This window comes from Martes martes (genome assembly GCF_963455335.1).
Source record: "Martes martes genome assembly, chromosome: 16".
In the NCBI taxonomy this organism is placed as follows: Eukaryota; Metazoa; Chordata; class Mammalia; order Carnivora; family Mustelidae; genus Martes; species Martes martes.
The window spans coordinates 44,188,895-44,211,594 of record NC_137904.1 but is presented as its reverse complement, the minus strand read 5'-3'; the positions used below and the strand labels follow the sequence as shown (position 1 = coordinate 44,211,594).

The window sequence follows — 22,700 nt, the reverse complement described above, 5'->3', positions numbered from 1 at the left end:
TGTTTGGGCAGTATATAAGAGGCCACGGCACAAGACTTCTACACTCAAGACCTTCACTTTCCTGGAAACGCACCCAGAACCTCCACCCTCTGACACCATGGTCAACTCCTGTTGTGGCTCCAGCTGCTGCAAGCCCTGCTGCTGCATCTCCAGCTGCTGTCGTCCCTCCTGCTGTGGTTCTAGTTGCTGTGGCTCCAGCTGCTGCCACCCCACCTGCTGCCAGACCACATGCTGCAGAACCACTTGCTGCCGCCCCAGCTGCTGTGTATCCAGCTGCTGCCGCCCCTCCTGTTGTGGCTCGAGCTGCGGTGGCTCCAGCTGCTGCTGCCCCTCCTGCTGCATTTCTAGCTGCTGCCGCCCCTCCTGCTGTGGCTCCAGCTGCTGCTGCCCCTCCTGCTGCTGTCCCTCCTGCTGCCTGCGCCCAGTCTGTGGCCGGGTCTCCTGCCACACCACCTGCTATCGCCCCACCTGTGTCATCTCCACCTGCCCCCGCCCCATGTGCTGTGCCTCCTCCTGCTGCTGAGTCTCTCTGCCTAAAATCTTTGTGACATATGGATATCTTCATAAGTCACATAAAATGCATTAGAGCCAACCAGTAACTATGGAATGGACTCCTTAGCTGCCAACTATTCATCTTCTGATTTGGCATTCAGAGTTGGCATTCAGTTTTAAGAAAGGACAGATTAAAACAACTGTCAAGTGATTTTTTTTCCAATTTTTTATTTATTTTCAGCGTAACAGTATTCATTGTTTTTTCACCACACCCAGTGCTCCATGCAATCTGTGCCCTCCCTAATACCCACCACCTGGTTCCCCCACCCTCCCACCCCGCCCCCTCAAAACCCTCAGGTTGTTTTTCAGAGTCCATAGTCTCTCATGGTTCACCTCCCCTTCCAATTTCCCTCAACTCCCTTCTCCTCTCCATCTACCCTTGTCCTCTATATTATTTGTTATGCTCCACCAATAAGTGAAACCATTGACTTTCTCTGTTTGACTTATTTCACTCAGCATAATCTCTTCCAGTCCTGTCCATGTTGCTACAAAAGTTGGGTATTCGTCCTTTCTGATGGAGGCATAATACTCCATAGTGTATATGGACCACATCTTCCTTATCCATTCATCCGTTGAAGGGCATCTTGGTTCTTTCCACAGTTTGGCGACCGTGGCCATTGCTGCTATAAACATTGGGGTACAGATGGCCCTTCTTTTCACTACATCTGTATCTTTGGGGTAAATACCCAGCAGTGCAATTGCAGGGTCATAGGGAAGCTCTATTTTTAATTTCCTGAGGAATCTCCACACTGTTCTCCAAAGTGGCTGCACCAGTTTGCATTCCCACCAACAGTGTAAGAGGGTTCCCCTTTCTCCACATCCTCTCCAACACACGTTGTTTCCTGTCTTGCTAATTTTGGCCATTCTAACTGGTGTAAGGTGGTATCTCAATGTGGTTTTGATTTGAATCTCCCTGATGGCTAGTGATGATGAACATTTTTTCATGTGTCTGATAGCCATTTGTATGTCTTCATTGGAGAAGTGTCTGTTCATATCTTCTGCCCATTTTTTAATATGATTATCTGTTTTGTGTGTGTTGAGTTTGAGGAGTTCTTTATAGATCCTGGATATCAACCTTTTATCTGTACTGTCATTTGCAAATATCTTCTCCCATTCCGTGGGTTGCCTCTTTGTTTTGATGACTGTTTCTTTTGCTGTGCAGAAGCTTTTTATCTTGATGAAGTCCCAGAAGTTCATCTTTGCCTTTGTTTCCTTCGCCTTTGGAGACATATCTTGAAAGAAGTTGCTGTGGCTGATATCAAAGAGGTTACTCCCTATGTTCTCCTCGAGGATTCTGATGGATTCCTGTCTCATGTTGAGGTCTTTTATCCATTTCGAGTTTATCTTTGTGTACGGTGTAAGAGAATGGTCAAGTTTCATTCTTCTACATATAGCTGTCCAGTTTTCCCAGCACCATTTATTGAAGAGACTGTCTTTTTTCCACTGGATATTTTTTCCTGTTTTGTCAAAGATTATTTGACCATAGAGTTGAGGGTCCATATCTGGGCTCGCTACTCTGTTCCACTGGTCCATGTGTCTGTTTTTATGCCAGTACCATGCTGTCTTGGTGATCACAGCTTTGTAGTAAAGCTTGAAATCAGGTAACGTGATGCCACCAGTTTTATTTTTGTTTTTCAACATTTCCTTAGCAATTCGGGGTCTCTTCTGATTCCATACAAATTTTAGTATTATTTGCTCCAGCTCTTTGAAAAATACTGGTGGAATTTTGGGATACAGCAAAGGCGGTCCTAAGGGGGAAATTCATAGCCATCCAAGCCTCCCTCAAAAAAATTGAAAAATCCAGAATACACCAGCTGTCTCTACATCTTAAAGAACTGGAGAATCAACAACAAATCAAACCAACTCCACATGTAAGAAGGGAAATAATCAAGATTAGAGCAGAGATCAACGAGGTAGAAACCAGAGATACAGTAGAATGTATCAACGAAACTAGAAGCTGGTTTTTTGAAAGAATCAATAAGATCAATAAACCATTGGCCACACTAATCCAAAAGAAAAGAGAGAAAGCCCAAATTAATAAAATTATGAATGAAAAGGGAGAGATCACAACTAACACCAAGGAAGTAGAAACAATCATCAGAAGCTATTATCAACAGTTATATGCCAATAAGCTAAGCAACCTAGATGAAATGGATGCATTCCTGGAAAACTATAAACTCCCAAAATTGAACCAGGAAGAAATTGACAACCTGAATAGACCGATATCTAGTAACGAGATTGAAGCAGTGATCAAAAACCTCCCAAAAAACAAGAGCCCAGGACCTGACGGATTCCCTGGGGAATTCTATCAAACTTTCAAAGAAGAAATAATACCTATTCTCCTGAAGCTGTTTCAAAAAATTGAAGCAGAAGGAAAACTTCCAGACTCTTTTTATGAAGCCAGCATTACCCTGATCCCCAAACCAGGCAAAGACCCTACCAAAAAGGAGAATTTCAGACCGATATCACTGATGAATATGGATGCTAAGATTCTCAACAAGATCCTAGCAAACAGGATCCAACAGCACATTAAAAAGATTATCCACCATGACCAGGTAGGATTCATCCCTGGGTTACAAGGATGGTTCAACATTCGCAAAACAATCAATGTGATAGAACAAATCAATAAGAGAAGATAGAAGAACCACATGATCCTCTCCATTGATGCAGAAAAAGCTTTTGACAAAATCCAGCATCCGTTCCTGATTAAAACGCTTCAAAGTATAGGGATAGAGGGAACATTCCTGAACTTCATCAAATCTATCTATGAAAAACCCACAGCAAATATCATCCTCAATGGGAAAAAGCTTGCAGCCTTCCCATTGAGATCAGGAACACGACAAGGATGCCCACTCTCACCACTCTTGTTCAACATAGTATTAGAAGTCCTAGCAACAGCAATCAGACAACAAAGAGAAATAAAAGGTATCCAAATTGGCAAGGAAGAAGTCAAACTCTCTCTCTTCGCAGATGACATGATTCTTTATATGGAAAACCCGAAAGACTCCACCTCCAAACTACTAGAACTCATACAGCAATTCAGTAATGTAGCAGGATACAAAGTCAATGTCCAGAAATCAGTGGCTTTCTTATACACTAACAATGAAAATACAGAAAGACAAATTAGAGAATCGATTCCATTTACTATAGCACCAAAAACCATAAGATACCTCGGAATAAACCTAACCAAAGAGGTTAAAGATCTGTACTCGAGGAACTACAGAACACTCCTAAAAGAAATTGAAGAAGACACAAAAAGATGGAAGACCATTCCATGCTCTTGGATGGGAAGAATAAACATCGTTAAAATGTCTATACTGCCCAGAGCAATCTATACTTTTAATGTCAAGTGATTTTTAACCCAGGCCCAAACGCATGTATTTTCAGGCCAGCAATATTTTCATGCTACGTATACACTGATTATGATGCTCTTACATGACACTGTTTTCATATGTTCTTAATAAACAGCCATTTCTCCTGATGCATGCATGTGTATGTTTGTGTGCATGTGTGTCTGTATGTCTTTACCTATCACCTCATACCAAAGGCTATCTTGCTTCAAATGCAGGAGAATATGTTCAAGAACAGTTACTTACAATGGAATCAAGACTGCACTAGGTATTCGTTGCATGACATGGACAAAATTGCTTAATCTCTCCAAGCCTCAGTTTGCTTTCTCTGAGAAATTGGGACAATACACTATGTTCTTCAAAGGTATAAAGACATAATCCAGTAATACAGTTAGCACAGGGTAGGACACGTAATGTAAGCTCTCAACAAATATTCTAGAACACTATCATAGGATAGTACTGTTACTGTCTTTGATAAAACAGCAAAGAAAGTTTACATAATTGTTTCACGGTCCTCTATACCTCAAAATTAAGTTTTAGTATATGTCCCAAATGTCCCTTTTAAAAAAGTATGTTAGATGACATCATAAAGTCATCTAAATTTCACCTGCCTATATTTCGACTTCCAGTAAGTTCCATTATTGGTTGTGCAAATATCGGGTGTTCTACCTAGCTCAGATACTTTCTCCTCCTTCCTCCTTTCCTCTCTAAGCATAAAAACTCTCTTTTAGAATATTAATTATACCTTCTAAATCCAAATTTCTCAAAATCTATGAAGTCCATGGCAACTTTTCCATAAAAATTTTAAAACTTTTCATTAACAGATGCTCAAAATTTTAGAATTTCTAGACCAAAACTCCGTATTTTTTATTAACATATAACGTACTATTTGTTTCAGGGGTAGAGGTCTGTGAATCATCAGTCTTACACAATTCACAGCAAAACTCCATATTTTTTGAGTCTCATGAAAATTCTCATGTTCCTGAAGTTTCTCATCTTCTTGACGATTTTTCCCCCCACTTTGGCCCTTTATTACCTTGCCTGGTTTTACTTAAAAGAATATTTACAGGATATTTCTTTGAGACTCAGTCTTCTTAGCATCCAGACTCAGGTAAGAATGATCCTCCTTAGGTGAGAAAATGTGTCACAATATATATAACAATATCATGTTTATAGAAACATAAGGGTGTATACATTTTGGTTCTGAAGTACAGTAAAAACATTTTAAATTCAAATTGTACACATATCAGTTTTATCTATTAGCTGTGTTATATTTCCCAAAACTTTAACAAGCACAATTAAGGGTTATTATCTCTAACATTAAAAGAGAAGTAGTAAGAGACAAACCAGATAGGAGTTTATATAAAATGGGGTTCACCCCAACACAGGTTACATATCACATTCTTTGCATGTCATAGAAATGTCTGGCAGACATTTTCAGCTTCAACTTACTCTGAAATGTTCTACAGAATACAGCCCTGTCTATTCACACACCAGAATTAACAAATCTTTTATCCTCCCATATGTTCCTCTTTGATAACTACTAATTATAGGATGCAAGCTCTTGTTTTAATGTTATGCTTAATTAGCTAGACCTGAATCAAAGAGTGTAGGTTTTATACTGCCTTTTCAGCATTGAAGTATAGGAGGCTTAAAAGTTCCTGTTTTTATAACAAGAACTGCGTCACAGCAGGAACAAGATAGCAGTCTGAATCTGTGTAATAAAAGGAGTATTTACAAAAGTGTGGACAGAACTTTTAGGGAAAGCAACAAGGAATAACTTAATACCCAGGGCTCATAATAGCAAGGAGCAGTTACCCCATGCCTGAAGACCTATGCAAGGATTTGGGTGAAATAGTCAAAGGGCAGCATGCCAAACTTCTTAGGATTACTACAGAGAGGCACTCAATGTACAGTAATTTCCATGAGAGAGAGTTGCAGTGCTCTAAAAAAATCCAGAAATAATACCAGAGATACTGCAGCAGAGAAAACCAAGATAGAAACAGTTATAAATGGGAAAGTGTGTTTGTGGTCCCACCGACTTTACCCGAACACAGAGCTGTGATGATTTAAAGTGAATAGAGCATGGACTAAGTCTGTCCTTCATCCAGTTTTATTTGTCTGTGTTAAATATGTACCACTGGAATTGCTCAAGCCCTCATAGGTAGTAAACTCTAAGCATACTGAATTTTAGTTCAGACTGTTCTGATGAAGGAGATAGCTGAAGGGAGCCTTGTAATCCCCACAAACACTTTTAACAGTCCTGTCTAACCAGTGTATGGGAAGACAGTTCCTGGAGATTAACAACAGACTCCTGGTGATTAAACGGCTCTTTCCCCCAGTTGCTTCAGTTGTAACTAATAGATCAGAACTTTATAGGAGGCACAACAAGCTTAGCCAGACTTCTATGCCATTCTAGACTTGCCTACTGCGTTCTTTTCCATGCCAGTTTCAGTTTCTGCCAGGTATGGCAGAGAATCAAGTATAGATTTATGGTTTGGCTACACAGATGTTTGTGTTCACTAGCACATTGCCATAATCTAGTGAGGTAGGCTTGGACTGGATAACCATTAATAGCAAGTTAGTACTATACATTGATAATTGTGGCATTCATGAGTGAAAAATCATCAATGAATTTGAGAAAGCAAATCCAGAAATAGACTCAAATACGTAAGATTTAGTATATGAAAAGTTGGTATCTTAAATCAGCAGGGGAAAAAAAATGCACTGCTTGGTAAGTGGTGTTAGGTTATGGTCACATCAGATTTAAAAACATTTAAACCTCACATCTTGGTATCCTGATGGATTAAATATTTGAAAATATAAAACATGAAACTTTGAACAGAAGGAATTATAAAACAATGTTTATGCAAAATTATAACTGGAACGGTCTTTCAAAGTATGACACCAACCCAGAAGTCATAAAAGAAGAGATTAATAAATTTGACTATATCAAAAGTAAACAGCTGCATGGCACAAATGACATAAGCAAAGTCAAAGAAGAAAGATAAACAAGAAAAAATATGTGAAATTCATATTATATAAAATCAATGTATAAAGGCTAACCACAGTAGAAAAACATAAAAACATAAATATAGACAATACAGAAAATTTCCTATAATTTTTCTACATGATTTCTATAATTTTTTCTTATAGAAAAGGAAATACCGTGGCACCTGTGTGGTTCAGTAGGTTAAAGCCTCTGCCTTCAGCTCAGGTCATGATCTCAGGGTCCTGGGATCAAGCCCCGCGGCGGGCTCTCTGCTCAGCGGGGAGCCTGCTTCTCCCTCTCTCTCTCTCCCTCTGCCTGCCTCTCTGCCTACTTGTGATCTCTGTCTAATTAATTAATTAATTAATTTTTTTAAAAAAGAAAAGGAAATACCAATAGCCTTAAACATCTGAAGAGCTGCTCAATCCCACTTACAATAATGGAAATACAAATGAAAATCACATAGAGAGGGGCACCTGGGTGGCTCAGTCATGTTAAGCATCTGTCTTCAGCTCAGGTCATGATCCGAGGGTCCTGAGATGGAGCCCTGCGTCAGGCTCCCTGCTCCACAGAGAGCCTGCTTCTCCCTCTCCTACTCCCCCTGCTTGTGTTCCCTCTCTTACTGTCTCTCTCTCTATCAAATAAATAAATAAAATCTTTTTAGGGGCGCCTGGGTGGCTCAGTGGGTTGAAGCCTCTGCCTTCGGCTCGGGTCATGATCCCAGGGTCCTGGGGTCGAGCCCCGCATCGGGCTCTCTGCTCGGCGGAGAGCCTGCTTCCTCCTCTCTCTCTGCCTACTTGCGGTCTTTGTCTGTCAAATAAATAAATAAAATCTTTAAAAAAAAAGTTTAAAAAAAAATCTTTTTAAAAAGAAATCACATAGAATGCTGTGAAGTGTATAAACCTGGTGATTCACAGACCTGTACCCCTGGGGCTAATAATACATTATATCTTAAAAACAAAAAAATTTTTAAAAATCACATAGGGAGGGGAGTGGGTAGGGGATGGGCTAAACTGGTGATGGGTATTTAGGAGGGCACTTGGGATGACCACTGGGTATTATATGTAAGTGATGAATCATTAAATTCTACTCCTGAAACCAATATTAAACTATATGTTAACTAACTAGAATTTAAATTAAAATTTGAAAAAGAAAAAAAAACCTAGAGAAACTTTTTCACCTATCATACTGACTAAGATTAAAAATAAATACACAGGTGTCTATATACATAGATACATATTGCTATATATGTATTTATGTATTTGTGTATCCTGTGTATCGTTGCATTAATAAAAATGGGGAAAGACAAAACATTCACATATTGCTGGTAGATGTGTAAAATGGTATAAACTATGGAAGGTGAAGCTGGCATTATCTAACAAATATTATAAACAAATGTATACTCTTTGATCAGATACTCCATTTCTGTAGGAATTTATTCTTCAGAAAACACTCACACATGTGAAATTATGTATGAACAGGCTTATTCACTGCAGTATCATACGTAATCTCAAAAGACTAAAAGCAAACTAAATATCCAGCAGTGGAAAACTGATTTAATAAATTATAATACCTTCATAAATGGAATACAATGCTACCATAACAAAACCAAAAGACAACTGACAGAATGGGAGAAGATATTTGCAAACAACATATCAGATAAAGGGCTAGTATCCAAAACCTACGAAGAGCTTAGCAAACTCAACACCCAAAAAACAAATAATCCAATCAAGAAATGGGCAGAGGACATGAACAGACATTCCTGCAAAGAAGACATCCAGATGGCCAACAGACATATGAAAAACTGCTCCACATCACTCGGCATCAGGGAAATACAAATCAAAACCACAATGAGATATCACCTCACACCAGTCAGCATGTCTAAAATTAACAAGTCAGGAAATGACAGATGCTGGCGAGGATGTAGAGAAAGGGGAACCCTCCTACATTGTTGGTGGGAATGCAAGCTGGTGCAGCCACTCTGGAAAACAACATGGAGGTTCCTCAAAAAGTTGAAAATAGAGCTACCCTATGACCCAGCAATTGCACTACTGTATTTACCCTAAAGATACAAATATAGTGATCCGAAGGGGCACGTGCACCCAAATGTTTATAGCAGCAATGCCCACAATAGCCAAACTATGGAAAGAACCTAGATGTCCATCAACAGATGAATGGATAAAGAAGAGGTGGTATGTATATATAATGGAATACTATGCAGCCATCAAAAGAAATGAAATTTTGCCATTTGCAATGACGTGGATGGAACTAGAGGGTATTACGGTTAGCGAAATAAGTCAATCAGAGAAAGACAACTATCATATGATCTCCCTGATGTGAGGAAGTGGAGATGCAACGTGGGGGGTTTCGGGGTAGGAAAAGAATAAATGAAACAAGATGGGATCGGGAGGGAAACAAATCATAAGAGACTCTTAATCTCACAAAACAAACTGAGAGGGGGGAGGGGGTCAGAAGAGGGGGGTGGGGTTATGGACATTGGGGAGGGTATATGCTATGGTGATTGCTGTGAAGTGTGTAAACCTGGCGATTCACATACCTGTACCCCTGGGGTTAATAATACATTATATGTTTATTTAAAAATAAAAAATAATTTAAAAGAAAGAAAGAATGGCAAAGCGATCTATATACTACCTGAATGCTTCATGTGAAAAAACAAAGCAGGAAGACCATGACTGATGTACTACCATTTGTATAGATGAAAGAAATGAATAAATATTCTTATTCCTTATGTGTTAAATATCTTCAGAATGAGTAACAAAAAACTGGAAGCTCTGGTTGCCTTCAAGGGGGGAACCTAGGTGACTGTGAAGAAAGGTGAGAGGAATACATGTGAAAAAATGATATTCAAGATGTTTAAATTTTAAAATATAAAAGATGCAAAATATAAAATATTTCACCAGAAACTAGTTTTTTTGGTTTTTACCCTCTACTTTTTCCCTATCCAAGACAATGCTAAGCAACCTTTGAACTTTTCCTACATTCCTTCTAAAGGAGATTGTTTTCTTTTCATGTCTTAGCAATGCTGGTCTTGCCAAAGCTTATATGGATAGAGGGGTGGACACAAAGCTACAACACATAGCCCAGCTCAGTGGTTATGACTAGAGGCCTGATTCAAACAGTGGGAAGACTTGGGGTTGGGGGAAAGTTTTCCATCCCCCAGGGGAAAATGGTAGGCACCATTGTGGTATCACATCATAATTCAGTTGCCTCGTTTGAGGCAGCTTTCCTGGGTATGCACTTTCCCTACTATCTAAGAGAAGAATTATATAATCAGCAAGCATGTTTGGGGTATAGAGGTAAATTCCAAGGGAACTGTTTAAGTATTACATGTTCTCCTTTATTACAATATAAATAACATCATCTGGAAGGGACTACAGATTTTAGTTTGAATTATTTAGAAAAATGCAAGATGGTCACAGCTAATTCCAAAAAGAAATAGAAAAATATTATATGAATAGTGAACATCAGGGGGCTCTTAGGCCCTTAGGCCCATGAAACGGAATCTGAAATCCCCCAGAATACATGTCCATAGATATTTGCTGACAGTGGAGTTTCAAACGACTCTATGTAAGTTTCATGCTTATTTGTATGTTAATAATGTACAGTGCATTATTAACCTAGGGTAACATGAAGGTAAAGACAATTTCTTTCCCATCTGACTTTTCAGAGGCAGGGTATACAGAGCATAAAAATGTGGACTCCAGTGCTGGGTTGCCTGGAAACAAATCATTGCTTCCTATTTATTGGTTTTAATTCTCCCTGTGCCTCAGTTTCCTCATCTGTAAAGGGGAGATTATAGTGAAGCTTACTGCACTGGGTAGTTAGTACTGGCAAATGCACTAATCTGTGTAAACCACCGAAACAACTGCATAAAGTGCTGGGTGTTGTGTTACTGCAGCATCTAGCAAAGTACTCAGCAGGTCTGGAGAAGGAAGCAAAGAAGGACAGGAATTCCAGAATCCATTGTGTTTTCATTTTGTGTAGGCTCCTTAAAAGAACAGGTATAATTAGTGTGTAATTATGCCAAATATCTCTTCCTTATCTCTAAATGGCTTCAGTTCTTTTTTTAGCACATAAATGCTTTATAATTTATTTATCCCTTAAACTTCAAATTACTGGCTTTTAGGAGGAAAAGGCATGCATTATACACATGGAGAGTTATAGAATACATAAAAAACGGATGGAGAATGTTTTATAAGTTTTATGAAAAACCTTCCTTATACCTCTATCTTCAATTTGGTTCAAGCCTTTGCTTTGAAGTGACTCTATTATGCTCATTACCATCACTGGAGGCTATAAGCACACCGCTCACCTTGCTCCACTTCAACCTTAGCATCTCTCCCCAGAAAGCCAAGTGTATTTTGGCATTTCTAATGGCAAATCAAAAACTTAAAGTAAACAATATATGGCATGTATATATTGCATTCCTGCCTAATGGCTTTTAATAGACCCACTATTTCTCCTGAAATTTAAGGCTATACACACTCTCTCTCTCATTCTAGCAATCTCAATTTATCTCTCACTACTTCTTAAAGTATACCTTCCAGACACTTCCCTCTCACCATCACAAGCCAGAGTTATGCCCCTTCTCAACTGTTGTCCTTTCTCTTGAACAACAAAAGGTCAATGTGTCTTCTTTGATGGCTGAGACAACATCTGTGCCCATTAAACAGAGATCTCCTTTATCAAAATCATCCTATTTCAGGCTCTGGGGATACAAAAATGAGCAAAGCATAGTCCTTGCCCTAATGGAGTTTATACTCTAGAGGGAACCAGAAACATAAATGCATTTCTGGTAGAAAATGATATGATGGAACCCACGTATGTGCAAAGAACCACCGAAGCGCGATGGAGAAAAGACTTCACTTTGTGTCAAGCCAAGGAAGATACAGGAGGAAGGTGGCATTTGAACTCAATGGGAAAAATAGCTAGGAAAGCACTGAGCTCACGAGAGACTTTGCAGGAAGAGGGACTATCATGAATGTAACTTGCTCTTTCCTTGAATATTTTTTTCCCTGAATACCTGTGGCACTGAAGAATACCTCTTAGGAGTGAACCAGATGTGGCCTTGATTATAAAACTCTTTATGGCTGTAATTACTATGTAAGTACATGCAAGAACAAAAATATTTATATTCCCCTTCATGCTTCCAAGAAAATCTTAAAACATAAATGATACCACAAAAACTGACAGACATTTTAGGTTAGAATATTTGAAAATTTTTCAATAAAAATGTCATAAAGTATGACCATGGCATATTTTGACATTTCAAAAGACAGATCAAAAACTATCAACCCAATTACCCTAGCCCAGCCCAGAAGACATTTCTGAAAATCAACACGGATCAATCCCAGATGACTCTTTGTTATTTAAAAATCCTGAGTTGCTGCTAACTGTTTCAAAGTACATCAGAGTGATGAGAAATAACACAGCTTGGAATGTTGTAGGAATTTCATTAACCCAATGACCACCAGAATATACACAATGAATCATAAGTCTCCTCACTTATTACCCTCAAAAAGAAGGAGCTACCTTTCTTTTTTTCTACCAGCATTCCATCTATTGAAATATTAATTTTCCACTAGAGATTATTCTCCATCAGAAGCTCTTCCAAAATCATTGCAACATGAGAAACAGAGAAAAGACAGGGACCTACCTGTGTCACATGATACCCAGAGACTAAAGGCTTGTGACACTGAAAACAAAGGAATAAATAAGAAGTGATTCACATGAAAACCCTGGGGAACTTGAGAAAAGGGAAATAACTATTTTCTATTCATTGGGAGTTTTTACTAGAAAAATAGAATGATCTAATTTACTAATTGCATTTGTAGTCATATAAACAAAATGAAGGAAATCGTCTTTTCATAATCACAGAAGTCCCTCAGCAGGGTATAAAAGGTGCTATGTGGCAAGGACACCTCCAAACTCACTCTCTTGGAAACACATCCACAACTTCCACCCTCTGACACCATGGTTAATTCCTCTTGTGACTCTGTCTGCTCTGACCAGGGCTGTGGTCACGGCCTCTGCCAGGAGACATGCTGCTGCCCTTCCAGCTGTGGTTCCAGCTGCTGCAGGCCCAGCTGCTGCATCTCTAGCTGCTGTCGCCCCACCTGCTGCCAGACCACCTGCTGCAGGACCACCTGCTGCCGCCCCACCTGCTGTGTGTCCAGCTGCTGCCGCCCCTCCTGCTGTGGATCCAGCTGCTGTGGCTCCAGCTGCTGCAGGCCTAGCTGCTGCATTTCTAGCTGCTGCCGCCCCTCCTGCTGTGGTTCCAACTGCTGTGGCTCCAGCTGCTGCAGGCCTAGCTGCTGCACTTCCAGCTGCTGCCGCCCCTCCTGCTGTGGATCCAGCTGTGGTGGCTCCAGCTGCTGTGGCTCTAGCTGCTGCCGCCCCTCCTGCTGCATTTCTAGCTGCTGCCGCCCCTCCTGCTGTGGCTCCAGCTGCTGTGGCTCCAGCTGCTGCCGCCCCTCCTGCTGCTGCCCCTCCTGCTGCCTGCGCCCAGTCTGTGGCCAGGTCTCCTGCCACACCACCTGCTATCGCCCCACCTGTGTCATCTCCACCTGCCCCCGCCCCATGTGCTGTGCCTCCTCCTGCTGCTGAGACCCTTCCCTGAACCCACCCTCTCCCTTCATTGGGTTCATCATAGCAACAGACTCCATACACCATATGGATGCCTTGGAGGTGGCCATTCCCAGCAACTATGTGTCTACATCCCAGCCTCAGGCCAAACTCTCACCTTTTCCTCAAGTGGGCCCAGAATATGAAATTAGGTGATATTCATAGAAAGAAATTACTAGAATTGCCCAAATTCTATTTCTGACCTTTTGATTTCTGGGCACCAAGTCACCCTGCCCCCAACACAGAAATTCCAGCAGAGCCTGCAAGGGCACTGCTGTCACAGCCTCAAATCCAGAAGTCTGTGTTCCTTTTATAGAAAGATTTCTGTATCTTATTGCTACTTTTGAATAAAGCTCCACTTTCTTGGCCTAGAAATACAATGTTCTTGTGTCTGCTGTTTGGCAGTGTCCTCATTTCCTGGGAAATTATAGCCAACATGCCACTGAATCAGGTTTTCTAGTCCCTGTTCTCACCTTCAGGAAAATCTGAATGTGGAGTGTGACATTAAAAACCAACCAACCAACCAACCAACACAGAAATAACAATATACAGAATGTCCAAAAGCACTGAAGAGTCATAAAGATTTTTATGTAAAAAATTTGGGGGCATGGAGGAGAAGAGTTGTATACCACAGCAAGCCTTTCTTCAATATTTCTGAAAGCTTACTTTGCCCTACAATTCCACTCCTCATAGGTGTCTCATCCCTCTGTCTCCCTTCCTTTCCCCATCTCTCTTGTTCTTCCCTTGTCTGGTTTTCTTGGAAAACCAGGGGGTCCTCCTTATGGTCTATCCATCTCCTATGTAATCCAATTTATTACCCTCTCAGCTTCTCTAACTTCATCTCCAACAATTAACAACAAAATAATGATCTTTCAGGAAAATCAATCGCCCTGAGTAGTTGGAGGATAGCAGAAAATGGAAAGTGCTCAAATTTTAATATTTCCCTATCTTAATGACTCTTCTGGGATGTATACTTCTGGCCATGTTTAGGAGCACTTTGTCAACAAATATTATGAGGAGTGTGGGACTGACAAGAAACCAATCAATGCACTAGTTTGGTTCTTAGTAAGCCCAGAATACTCCCAAATCCTTATGGACTCTATCCCAGTTAAACAAAAAAAGAGTTAAAAATAAATTTCTGATGAACTCATGCTAGTGAAAGCAGGAGAAACATTTAGCAAGCTTTGTAATAAATGCATATTCTGAGAGTTGCAGAGCTAATAAGTAATACAGTGGGACTGAGTCATGATTGTGTTTAACTCCATAAATTAATTTAACTTGTCTAGGGACATTATTTCTCAACCCCACTCAAGTTACAAAACTCCTAATAGATCTGAGATGGTAGAAGAAAATTAGTTGTACCATCAGTTGGCTTAAGCATAAAAATTTGGGGTTTTTTTTTGAGAGGGAGAGGCTATATCAGTACTTTTTCTTTAATAATAAAGAAAAATTTAAAGAAAAAGAGTATAAGTGGAAGAATTGGAAAGAAAACAATAACAACAACAACAAAAAAAACCCACCCTGGATTTAATGGAAAATCCAGAATTTCACACACATGGACTTGGTTTGCATATTAGTTATCTACACTTGTTGTGTAACAAGTTATCCTAAAATTTGGCAGCTTAAAACAACAAACATTTATTATCTCACATACTTTCTGAGGGTTAGCAATCCAAAAGTGGCAAGTTGGGCTCTCTCTTGAGATTGCCGGCAAGTCCGTTGACCAGGGTTGTATTCCTATGAAGGCAGAAAAATCTACTTCTGAGCTCACTCACATGGCTGCTGGCCGGAGACCAGTTCCTCACTCACCATGTGGGCTGTTCAGGCACCATGTCATCTGGCTCCCCCCAGAGCAAGTAATCTAAGAAAGTGAGAAAAGTAGCAAGAAAACCCAAGATGGAAGCCACAAGCTTATAATAACCCAGTCTTGAGAGTGACATATTCTCAGTACTGCTGAATTCCATTATTTTCCAAATGAATCACCATGTCTAGCTCACACTCAAGGGGAGGGGATCACACAAGAACGTGAGTACCAGCAGTCATCATAGAGCTTGCCAACTACAGTATGTAGGAGAGGTGCTCACAAATCTGAAAACGGGTTTTAATGCTTCGGGCCTGCAGGTGATTTCCTGGGTCATAGGAAATGTCTACAGAGCAGACATCTATGACCTGGGCTATGGGAAAGCTGAAGGAAGAGCAAGAACAAACACAGGCACTGGAAAGGAACAGTCAGAGGGAAGGCAAGTAATAGAGCACAGTGTCCAAAAAAGAGTGGCAACTTGAAAAAAAAAAAAATCAAAGGACAGAATTCTACATCCAGCTATGACAAAGTAGCTGGTATCAGACTGAACCTCTCAATGAGGATAACTATAATAACTGGATAAAATTAAGAGAATGATTGATTTTAAGCACTGGGAATTGATCTATGCAGGCAGGATTGAGCGTCCCATAGTCTTAGAAGACAATTAAATCCTTTACGTTGGAAGATAAAGTCACCTCAGGCCTCTCCAGTTGTTCATATAAAATGTTTGGTATTCAACTAAAAATAGATATGCCAGAGGAAAAAAGGATCAAATTAATAAAACCAAGGAAAAGACAGTAGAAATATACTCAGAGATGATCCATATAATTAAAACTAACTTTAAAATAACTATGATTAATATATTTAAATAGATGAAAAAATGGCAAATTTCATCAGAGAACCAGAATATGTAAAAAGAAAAATGAAAACAAAAGTCTAGTGAAAATCCTAGAATTAAAAAATTCAAAACCTGAAACTCAGAACTCAATAAAGGGGTTTAGCAGATTGGACAGAAGAAAGAGCACACTGGAAATAGAAAATATCCACACTAAAATACAAAAAGAAAAAAGGTTAAAAAAATACAGACAAGAGCATGAGGTACACATGGAACAAAGTGAAAGAAGATCAAATGTACACATAAACTTGAGTCCCAGGAAAAGAGAACAGGAAAGAAGCTATAAGGGGCGCCTGGGTGGCTCAGTGGGTTAAGCTTCTGCCTTTGGCTCCAGTCATGATCCCAGGGTACTGGGATCGAGCCCCACGTCAGGCTCTCTGCTCAGCGGGGAGCCTGCTTCCTCCTCGCTCTCTGCCTGTCTCTCTGCCTGCTTGTGATCTCTGTCTGTCAAATAAATAAATAAAATCTAAAAAAAAAAGAAAGAAAGAAAGAAACAGGAAAGAAGCTATAAACAAAGAGATAGATGATGGGCAATTTAACAAAAGTGATGGAAACATCAAACCACATATTTAAGAACCTCTTTGAACTCCAATTTATTTATAGTCTTCATAATCTTCAATTATCTTCATATCTTCAATTATCTCAATTCTTTTTTTTCACTGGTCAAGGGACCAGTGAGAGTCCCTTCAAAGAAGCTCCAAATACTTTTTGATATTTACAAACAATGAGTTGTTGGTAATGGTTTCAAATTGAACACAGGAAGTAATACCTTGCACAAACTTTGAAACAGCCAGAGTCTATCTCTGATGAGAATTTATGACTCACAGATAGGGTCTGTCTTCCTCAAACCCACAGGTATCTCATAAAGATGAACTTTTTTCTATTCCCTACTATAATTCTACCTCTCTTTTGACATCAAAAAGACCCTGGCATCATGTGAATAATTTGTCCAAACAACATCATGGAGTGATACCCATATCACAGGTAAACATCAATGATGGAACCCATGCGATGGACCCTTTTGACAAACAAGAAAACAGAAAAGACAATTTTGAGAATGACCAGATTGGAAACCTTAACACACCCAGAAAAGGATATCTCATTTTTCCTCATTTGAAAATATTTAACCAGAAAATATTTAACCAGAAAAACACAGTGATTTAATTTAATGACTAATACTTCTTCAGGAAAAGAAAACTAGGAAATGGTCCAGGATAAAAACACAGCAGCTTCAGCAGAGTATAAAAGAGGACAAGCAGCACAGGGATTTTCAAATTCACTAAGCTCACTCTCTTACTAATACCCGAACCTCCACCCTCTGACATCATGGTCAACTCCTGTTGTGGCTCCGTCTGCTCTGACCAGGGCTGTGGCCAGGAGACCTGTTGCTGCCCCAGCTGCTGCCAGACCACCTGCTGCAGGACCACCTGCTGCCGCCCCACCTGCTGTGTGTCCAGCTGCTGCCAGCCCTCCTGCTGTGGTTCTAGCTGCTGTGGCTCCAGCTGCTGCAGGCCTAGCTGCTGCATCTCCAGCTGCTGCCGTCCCTCCTGCTGTGGCTCCAGCTGCTGCAGGCCCAGCTGCTGCACCTCTAGCTGCTGCCGCCCCACCTGCTGCCAGACTACCTGCTGCCGCCCCACCTGCTGTGTATCCAGCTGCTGCCAGCCCTCCTGCTGTGGTTCTAGCTGCTGTGGCTCCAGCTGCTGCAGGCCTAGCTGCTGCATTTCCAGCTGCTGCCGCCCCTCCTGCTGTGGATCCAGCTGTGGTGGCTCCAGCTGCTGCCGCCCCTCCTGCTGCATTTCTAGCTGCTGCCGCCCCTCCTGCTGTGGCTCCAGCTGCTGTGGCTCCAGCTGCTGCCGCCCCTCCTGCTGCTGCCCCTCCTGCTGCCTGCGCCCAGTCTGTGGCCAGGTCTCCTGCCACACCACCTGCTATCGCCCCACCTGTGTCATCTCCACCTGCCCCCGCCCCATGTGCTGTGCCTCCTCTTGCTGCTGAGACCCTTCCCTGTGACCACCAACTTTGTTTACCTCTGTCCCACATTTGTAGACCCTCCTTTTGTCCTTTTTAAACACATGGAGTGGAAATGATGCTGCTCAACTGAATTGGGCCTTGATTCCATGGAGGAACCAATCACACTGTTGAAGAAGATGGATGTGGCATGGAGCTTACTTACACATTTACTTATACAGTAACAAATTTTACCCTTTGACCTGACAATTGGTGAAATCATTCTCCTATCTTCCCTTTTCTAGGCCTTTTCTGTAACCTGATATATTTTCGTACCAAAATAAAATTACAATGCCCTGCATTAACAATTCAGTGTGATTATTGCTCTCTTAAGATTTTGTCTTCAGCTCGTAGGCAACTGTATTTGACTTACAACTGCAGCAAACACACATGGTCTTGTCACTTCTCAATAAATAGTTTCCATTATTCACTGCCTGAATCTTTCCTATGTGCCTCCTTATTTCATGGGCAAATCACCTAACACTATGAACCTGTCCTAGGAAAATAAACAAAAAAGTTAAAATTAGAAGTTTGGAAGACTGTAGGTAGATAAAAGCAAAAAGAACACAATACATGTTTCATGCATCACACCAGCCACCATAGCTATGCAATCTATTGTTCAGCACAGTCTACAAGTTTGTATTCAGACTTGTACTCAATGACACTGGTGTCATCCATGCAGCAAATCAAATTTTCACTGATTCTGACTCTATTTATGATAGGGCTTTAGTCAAGTCTCATTTTTTTTTCTTTTGATAGAGAAGTTTCAGATCATTATGAATTCAAGGGACAGGCAGTTTGCCTAGATGAGTAAAGCATGCCCTTAATAAGATGAAGTGTTTGGTGGAAACTGGGGCAATGTGTAGACTGCATGACCACGTAAGAGGGTATTCCTGAGTTCCTGTCAATTGTTTCCACGGGAAAATGGGGACCTAGTGTTTTCACTGGAAAGTGGGTCTGCTTTCATTGACCCTCCCAAAAGCCAATTTCTTCATTCATTCATCCAAATAGTATTTATTGAGCATTTATTACAGGGGAGGCACTTTTAAAGGTACTGGAGTAAAGGCAGAGACCAACACACAGAAAGCTCTCTACAGTAATAGAGCAGATATTCTAGTAGAGTTATTTACTTTTTTAGTAAATAGTAAAGTTTTTTCTATACATTTGTCCACTCAGGTTGCTACACAATATTTTTTCTCTGTGCTTTTACATGTGTGAATAAGACTGAGCTTTGAAGCCCCTCTTCAGATGAAAGTATCTGCGATACATATGGGGACACAGTTCCCAAAGGACAGTTTTACTAATGATGTACCCTACCCTTCAACCATAGAGCCACAGTAAGGTTGCCAAGTTAGGACAGGGAGGTAGAGATACATTCACTGATGAGCAAAAGAATGGAGCTAATTCATCAGTTACTCACTTGGGGTGAGAACTAACAGAAGACGGTTCCCATACTGCAAAAAAAAATAGTAGAGAATATATGTAATAGATATCCCAAAGGGAGGGAAAAAGCAATAAAACATACTAAGAATTATAATTCAAATAAATGAACAGTTGTATATACCTTGAAAAATCAGCCCATGGTGGTAAAAACTGAGACATAATAATAATAAATTTATAATATATGATATATTTTATTACATTGTATTATATTATGATGATCCAAAACCATTGGATTTCAAAGAAAAAACATTTTAATATCTAGGCAAAATATCCATGTCAGTTAAAAGGAAAAGGAAACAAGATTGCATTCATACATTTTGATGGCAACACTTCACATCAGAAGATAAATAAAGTAACATTCTTAAGACAAATAAGGAAAGAAAACGTGATCCCAGGATTTTATATCAAGCCAAACCAAGTTCCATGCTACAAATAAACTACTATGAACTTGAGAGACCTCAGGGAATATTCTCTCTGTGGACATAATTCTAAGGGATTTATTAGCGAATGAGCTTTAAACCAACAAGATCAATGAAGGTGTTGGAGGGATAATCTTCATGAAGACTAGCAGAGGGAGATATATAAATATATTATGTGCTGAATATATATGAGAAATGCATACTTATTATCTGTAGAACTAAGAATGAATAATGAACAGGCAAGAGGCATTATTAATGTGATGGATACAGATTGACCACATAGATACAGTACAATTTCAAAAAAAAATGTCCCTTCAATAAATGGTACTGGGAAAATTGGACTACATATAGAAAAATGAAACTTGACCATTCTCTCACACCATACACAAAGATAAACTCGAAGTGGATGAAAGATCTCAACATGAGGCAGGAATCTATCAAAATCCTAGAGGAGAATATAGGCAGTAACCTCTTCGACATCAGCCACAGCAACTTCTTTCAAGACACGTCCCCAAAGGCGAAGGAAACAAAAGCGAAAATGAACTTTTGGAACTTCATTAAGATCAAAAGCTTCTGCACAGCAAAGGAAACAGTCAACAAAACAAAAAGGCAATCCACGGAATGGGAGATCTTTGCAAATGACAATACAGACAAAGGGCTGATATCAAAGATCTATAAAGAACTCCTCAATCTTAACACCCAAAAAACAGATAATCATGTCAAAAAATATGCAGAAAACATGAACAGACACTTCTCCAAAGAAGACATACAAATGGCTAGCAGAATATTTATCATCATCAGCCATCAGGGAGATTCAAATCAAACCCACATTGAGATACAATCTTTCACCAGTTAAAATGGCCAACATTATTGGGACAGCAAACAAGTGTTGGAGAGGATGTGGAGAAAAAGGAACCCTCTTACACTGTTGGTGGGAATGCAAGTTAATACAGACACTTTAGAAAACAGTGTGGAGATTCCTTAAGAAATTAAAAATAGAGCTTCCCTACGATCCTGCAATTGCACTACTGAGTATTTACCCCAAAGATACAGATGTAGTGAAAAGGGCCATCTGTACTCTAATGTACATAGTAGCAATGGTCACAATCACTGAACTGTGGAAAGAGCCAAGATGCCCTTCAACAGATGAATGGATAAAGAAGATATGGTCCATATATACAATGGACAATTATGCAGCCATCAGAAAAGATGAATACCCAACTTTTGTATCCACATGGACAGAACTGGAGGAGATTATGTTGAGTGAAATAAGTCAAGCAGAGAAAGTCAATTATCATATGATTTTACTTACTTGTGGAGCATAAGGAATAACATGGAGGATATTAGGAGAAGGAAAGAAAAAGGGAATTGGGGGAAATCAGAGGGGGAGATGAACTATGAGACACTGCGGACTCTGAGAAACAAACAGGGTTTTGGAGGTGGGGGGATGGGTAAGCCTGGTGGTGGATATGGAGGAGGGCACATATTGCATGAAGCACTAGGTGTTGTGCAAAAACAATGAATCTTGGAACACTGGGAAAAAAAATAAAATTAAGATGTAAAAAAAAAAAAAAGGAGGAAAAAGAAAGAGAATACATAAAGTAGAAAAATGTTGCTAACTGCCTACCGGTAGTAACAGATCTAATGCTGATTCAGTGGGGAATGAAGACGTAACTAAGTAATTTCAGTATTCCTTAAAATAGAGAATCAAGAGACAGTAGCCAGAAAATTAGTCTGGTAGAGTACTATATACAAATGTTCATTTAAAGGTAACTGTTAGTATAAAATACAAACCTTCCTAAATATCAAAGACATACTGAGAAAGAAACGGAGAGAATAAAGCAGTGAAGGATTAAAGATAAAGAGAGAGAGAAAGATGTAGAGATGTAGGTATTTAACATTTATATTACATATGCGTAATTCACTATATGTTGTAGGACACTATTCATTATATATTATATATCACTATTCATTATGACATATATATATAAACTACATATATAATAAAAATTACATAACTAAAGTCAAACATATTGATCAATTGATCATACCAATACACATAATAAGCTCAACTCACCTGTAAAAAGAAAAAGATTTTCAGATTGGCTAAAAAATAAAAACACAACACTGCTGTATACAAGAGATACAACTAAAAAAAACAGGTTTCAGAAGATTAAAAGTGAAAGAATAAAGACATATCATAGAAAATGCAAATAAAAGAAAGCGGAAGTCACAATTTTGATACCAAACAAGTTAGATTTATACCAAAAAGCATTATAGGACACAAAGTGGGATACTTCATTATGTTAAAGGCTACAGTGAAGATATAACAACAAAGCTAAACTTTCAGAAACAGAAGGTGATACAAGAATTAAAAGACACAAGCCAAAATCAAAAACTAACACACTGTTGATGGACATCTAGGTTCTTTCCATAGTTTGGCTACTGTGGACATTGCTGCTGTAAGATGAATGGATAAAGAAGAGGTGGTATATATATACAATGGAATACTATGCAGCCATCAAAAGAAATGAAATCTTGCATTTTGCGACGACATGGATGGAACTAGAAGGCATTATGCTTAGCAAAATAAGTCAATCAC

The 22,700-nt window shown here is 39.6% G+C and overlaps 1 protein-coding gene across 9 annotated transcripts in view; it reads left to right on the top strand.

The window, feature by feature from the left end:
- The window catches only part of LOC308356903 (uncharacterized protein), a gene marked incomplete at both ends in the record, with an annotated part of 118,596 nt that overhangs the window by 81,132 nt on the left and 14,764 nt on the right, over positions 1-22,700 (top strand). For 4 of the 9 annotated variants that reach the window (XM_080826277.1, XM_080826273.1, XM_080826282.1 and 1 more), the window contains one exon: positions 379-523. In XM_080826277.1, coding sequence (XP_080682403.1) covers positions 379-523 — 145 coding nt within the window. Of the gene's footprint in view, positions 1-183 lie in introns of those variants that run through there. The other 5 variants (XM_080826275.1, XM_080826280.1, XM_080826279.1 and 2 more) reach the window with 5 other exon arrangements.